Source organism: Pygoscelis adeliae, unplaced genomic scaffold, assembly GCF_000699105.1.
Source record: "Pygoscelis adeliae isolate BGI_AS28 unplaced genomic scaffold, ASM69910v1 Scaffold223, whole genome shotgun sequence".
Classification (NCBI taxonomy): domain Eukaryota; kingdom Metazoa; phylum Chordata; class Aves; order Sphenisciformes; family Spheniscidae; genus Pygoscelis; species Pygoscelis adeliae.
The window spans coordinates 1655980-1661187 of record NW_008824543.1 but is presented as its reverse complement, the minus strand read 5'-3'; the positions used below and the strand labels follow the sequence as shown (position 1 = coordinate 1661187).

Sequence of the window (5208 nt, the reverse complement as noted above, 5' to 3'; positions counted from 1 at the left end):
TTTTCTTCCTCTTCCAACCTAAAATTCAAGTGATGATTCATACACAGTTAAGCCACAGATTTTGAAAGTTTTTTCTTATTTTCAGGACTACCGTTCTTATTTGCACTATGACACCACCACTGCATCCGTCCAAGACCCTATCTATCACCTTAGTCCACCCCAGTAAAGAAATAAAACAGTATTTCTGACACGTTATCTCCTAATCATCATCAGTAATACTATTCTTTGAAATTCCAATTTCAGTTTCAAAAATACTGTCTCTCTTTTCTTAACACAGGGCTTAAAAGAAATCTATTCCCTGAATATTCAAGAGTAAAATTTTGTGTTACAGTGGTTAACCAACATTTCAGTAGAGTAACAGAACATCATTTTGTTACAAACTCTTAAAAAAACCCAAACCAAACCAAAACCCAAACCCAACAAACCTATTGGAACATATTCAAACATTTCACAAGACTTTAGGCAAGCCTGGTAACCTACCAATGAAAGGATATCAAGGATTAAACACCAAATATTTTACCAGGATTTTAACTGGGACAGATGAGAAACCAACTGCACAAGCAGGTGTACTTCCAACAAAGACTTTTTTCTTTTTAAGCACATAGCCCGGAAGGAAAGATGCCATTCTGTGTCCTAACTAGAATGGTATTAAAAAAAAGGTTACGAGAAAAATTGTTAACAACCAAACAAAAACACTTACTGCCCGCCTCTTTCCACAAGTGTCTGACAGAGGTATTTTCTTGCATTTCTATGGGTAGGACAGTTTTCTAAAGCAATTTCAAAATCACCTATGGCTTTGTTCAGACTTCCTTTTGTTGCATACCTAGAACAACAGAAAAGTTGGACGGATTTTAGCGATGTTTCTCTTTCACAAGGTAGAAAACCCAATGAAACAAGCAGACTTACAGAGCTCCACGTGCTACCAAAGCTTCAACGTTTTGTGGATCAATTTCCAAAGCCTTGTTGTACTCATTCATGGCTTCCACATGGCGCCCAACCTTAAAATAATCAACCCCAGCCTTCACACTGGAGAAAAATATTATGTACAGTTAGCCTATGCAGATTTTATACTGTTAATTACTCACAAATCATGGTTCCAAACAAGTGATAGGTAATAAAACTTGACCGTGTTAACATGTACTTAACACTAGCATTTCAAATTAATGTGATATTGACATAATTCCACAACAACATATTGTCTTTAATCCAAAATCTTAAGGCACTAGAGAGCATTTCTGCAGACGGTGCTACTACATTACACTGTTCTTCATTTACAGAATGAATATTTAAGCACTTTTCTGCACAAAACTCTACGTGTGACCTACCACCATTAAACTGGAACAGGCTTCATTATATCCAAAGCTAAAAATCACCATTAGACCAACAACAGGAGGTGATATGGGTAGATGGTACACACTGAAACCAGTTCGCCTCAAACTGGAATATTTTGAGGTTTTATATTTCATATCACCTGAACCTTTCTTCTACATTTGCCAAGACATTGACTTATTGGAAGAGAACTGATGCGAGTTGAACTTCAGAACTTTTCATTAGACTTATTTTTTTTAATCAAAATTTATATTTAACATTATAAGCAACTTTTTCTGCAATTAATCAAAGTTGCAGAACACTACTGTTTTAAGAAAAACACTATGTTGTTAGCATAGAAACCCAGAAATGCTGAGGCTTCACTCAGATTTTTTTTTTTTTTTGAGCTAGCAGATTCAAGAAGAAGTTTTTCCACAAAAAAATTTACATTTTTAGGAGAAAAGTCTCTCTTACTTCTGCCTCCTCCACCCTGTAGCATGCCCAAATACACTACATAGCGTAAAAGCAATAGCAGCTATCCAGAGCTGCTGTTCCCAATGGAGCCAGGGAAATACATTTAACTTTTCAAGGACAGCAAGCACACTTGTTAAATCTACAGTTTGAGGCTTAAATGGCATGACAAGCACTATTAGGTCATTCAACACCCAACTATAAAATGGGTCACAAATCTTGCTCTCATCTAATCAATGGGCCAACATATTATAAATGTTCTAAGAAGCTCTCCCTTAAACCTGACGTGTATTTTGGAACTGAATCTCGAGACTTAATCTATCACATACCCACTCAGCAGTTAGGGTTACTTTCAAGAAGATCCTCCTGGTTACACCATTACACGTGTACTGTAAAAACCGGTTCATAAAAATAAACCAGTTTATTTTCTTTTAATAAATATAACCTGTAACCTAATCTAACCTAACAATAAGCTCTGGCAAGAAAAAGCATCGCATACCATTTCAAGGCCCAAGATGCAGATTGCTCTTTCCGCAATGCAGGGGCAAAATCTTCTTCATTGAAATTTTTACTTTAAGGAAAAATACAAACAAAAACATCAAGTTGGCCTTCTGAGTCTACAAAATTAAACTCACAATACGTAATGCAGTTGAAATAAGCTGAAATATTATTTATACGATACCTTATTGCTCTCTCTCAGTCAGGAACGTTCTTTCATATTTCTGAAACCAGTTTTTCCCAACCCATTCTAAAAGTGCTGAATTGAACTCGTACAGCTGCAGTACGTTTACCAAAAATATACCATGTTCACACCTGCTTTGGGGCCTAATATATAGGGCTCGCAACATCAATCCTTGCATATGTTTAAGCCTATTTTACTCAAGAGCTCAGATCTATTACTAAAATAAACATTGTGAATAAACATCCAACAGAAAACATTAAAACTTAAACATCCTGCATTTCAATCCAAAGATGTTGACAAGATCCAAGCAATAAATTGCTGTCGTATTTGGTATCAAACATTTTGTGCGATAAGGTGTCTTGCTTATTCAGAGCAACAGAATTTCAAATATAAATTTCTTACTCCAGAGGAGTTTGCTTTCAAATATTTAAGGACACATAAGCTGCAGTCATGCAAATTAAAATGAAAAAGGTTTAAATATAAGTGGTCTAGGACTTCCACTCACAAGTCTATTTCAATGGATTAGAATAATCTCCACAAAGCTATAGGATAGGTACAATGAAAAAAATCACTTACATTTGAAGACTTCTCATCAAAGACGGTGGATTTGATTCACTTAGTCCTAGTTTTTCTGCTAAATATTCAACTAACGATGGATTAGCGAATCCTGGGGAACGATGCAAAACCTCTTCGAACGTCTCTGCTGTATTAGCAACTTCCATGCTTCGCCTTAAAAAAAGCACCAATGTACACAAGCGCAACCTCACAGACACTATACTCAATTCTATGATGCTTATGTGTAGAATAAAAACGCCTATATTGATATCCATTACTGCTCACAAGCTGTCCTCTTTTACAGGCATATATTTTCCTACTATTTAGCAACCCCTATATCCTTTAGCCTAAGCCAGCTTTTGAAACCTATTTTTGGCACCCATCTACGTATCTCCAGGACATACAAAAACATTACAAAAATTGCAGAGATAGCGGCATCCTTCTGTCTTCTAACAGTAATTTTAAAGTTTTAAGAGTTTCATATTCCAGTCTCCCAAGGTTTTTGTTTCTTGGGTTTTTTTTTTTTGGTTGTTGTTGGGGTTTTTTCTTTGTTTGTTTTTGTTAACACAGTCCAACAGTGACAGATACCTCACTCTGCTTTTTGCTTTCCTTACATTTTGGGAAAGATGCTAAAAGACTAACCACACCTGACATACCCAGAAACAAGTACGTTAAAGAGATAAACAACACAAAGTATGTAATCATCCAGTCAAATCAGAAACACCATCAACAAGTTTAAAGAAGTTGTCCGTCAAAGATGTTCTTCAGACACACCGAATACACCTAGCAAGTACAGCTGAATAGCGTATTCTTACCTATAATGTAACGGGAAGTCATCGGAAGTAATTACGCCCAGTTTTGTACTGGAAAGATTGGGTGGAAGAGCTGAGCTGTAAAGCGACACCGTGAGCTTCTCGTGGTAACGATCAACATCCTTGATTGCAGCTACAGAAACAATAAAAGTTAATATTACAGAAATGTCTCAAAATGGAAACAAACAGATTCCTGACAACTTTTGCAGCTACTTACCTTGAATAAGGTCTCCAGTTTGATAATAAGATAAAGGATCTCCATGGTTGCTTTGAGAAGGCACATCTCTCAAAGGACAAAGAGCCTGCAATAGAAAAACCGTAGGAATATCATAAACAAAGCCAAAAGTTTTGGATTTTTTTTCTCCCCAAGATTAAGCTAGAAGCTTAGTTTAATCTTAACGCACATCAGAGCCTCAATAGTTAAAAATCATGACTCGGCCCAAATAAAAGTCTATGCATCCATAAATGATGAACTTTTCAACTCAAAAGTAATAAATATGGAGTGCGGGGCATAAAAAGAAGTGTTTGCTGACTCAGGAAAGCATCATAAGCTGTCCACAAATTCAACTACCACCCACCATCCCAAAGTTCAGTTTCCATTAAGAGATGCAAGAGACAACGAACACGTTGAAAAATTACTACTTATCCAGAACAAAATATCGATCAAAGATATATCTTACAGTGATTTCTAAATCTGAAATCTCCCGAATGAAACCACTTCCCAGACAAATCAACACCATGAAAAAGCCAAATTCACGAATAGAAGTAATCCTCCCAATCACGATATCACCACGTTCGATGTCTCGAAAAAATAATTCTCTCCTGTCTTCCCTGGGAACCTCCATGAACTGCTCCAGGGGAGGCATAACAGCGTAATACTCTGCAACACATGAGAAATTCACAGTTACGAAACGACCCAGCTACAGCCCGAGAACGCAGAATGCTTCACGCCGGCAGAACACGTTGAAATCCGATTTGTACTGACAGGAAGTTTACGCACAGCCTACAAAGAGCAAGAGCAAAATCTTCACCCGGTTTTTAAAAACGCTGCTAATGTAGGCGCAGCGTCCTTACGCTACCCCGCGGCCGCTACAGAGCAACCCCTTTCCAGAGACGCCGCGGCCCTCCCGTGAGCGGGCTCACCCTCGTTTTCTTCAATCGTCTCGGAGAGAGGCCCATTGGGCTTCCACGCGTGAGCAAAAAGGAGATCAGCTTTTTTGGCAATGAAGCGCTTTATCTCGGTGTCAATGCTCGCCCTCTCTTTCCTAGAGGAAGGAGAACTCGGTGAGAAACACCCCGCGGCCCCCTCACGGCTGGCTGGCTCGCCTCGACCGCACCGCCTCGGCGCCCCTCACCAGGCGGCCGGCGGGTGCGGGGCCC

At 38.5% G+C, this 5208-nt stretch overlaps 1 protein-coding gene across 1 annotated transcript in view; it reads right to left on the bottom strand.

Moving 5' to 3' along the window:
* The window catches only part of LOC103914991 (tetratricopeptide repeat protein 14-like), a gene marked incomplete at its 5' end in the record, with an annotated part of 7928 nt that extends 2725 nt beyond the window's left edge, over positions 1-5203 (bottom strand). The window contains 11 exon segments of the mRNA XM_009321735.1: position 1; positions 3-18; positions 701-823; positions 907-1026; positions 2279-2350; positions 3038-3190; positions 3832-3961; positions 4046-4130; positions 4509-4708; positions 4972-5093; positions 5184-5203. The exon segment at position 1 is cut by the window's left edge and continues 107 nt beyond it. Coding sequence (XP_009320010.1) covers position 1; positions 3-18; positions 701-823; positions 907-1026; positions 2279-2350; positions 3038-3190; positions 3832-3961; positions 4046-4130; positions 4509-4708; positions 4972-5093; positions 5184-5203 — 1042 coding nt within the window.
* Positions 5204-5208: the final 5 nt, after the last annotated feature.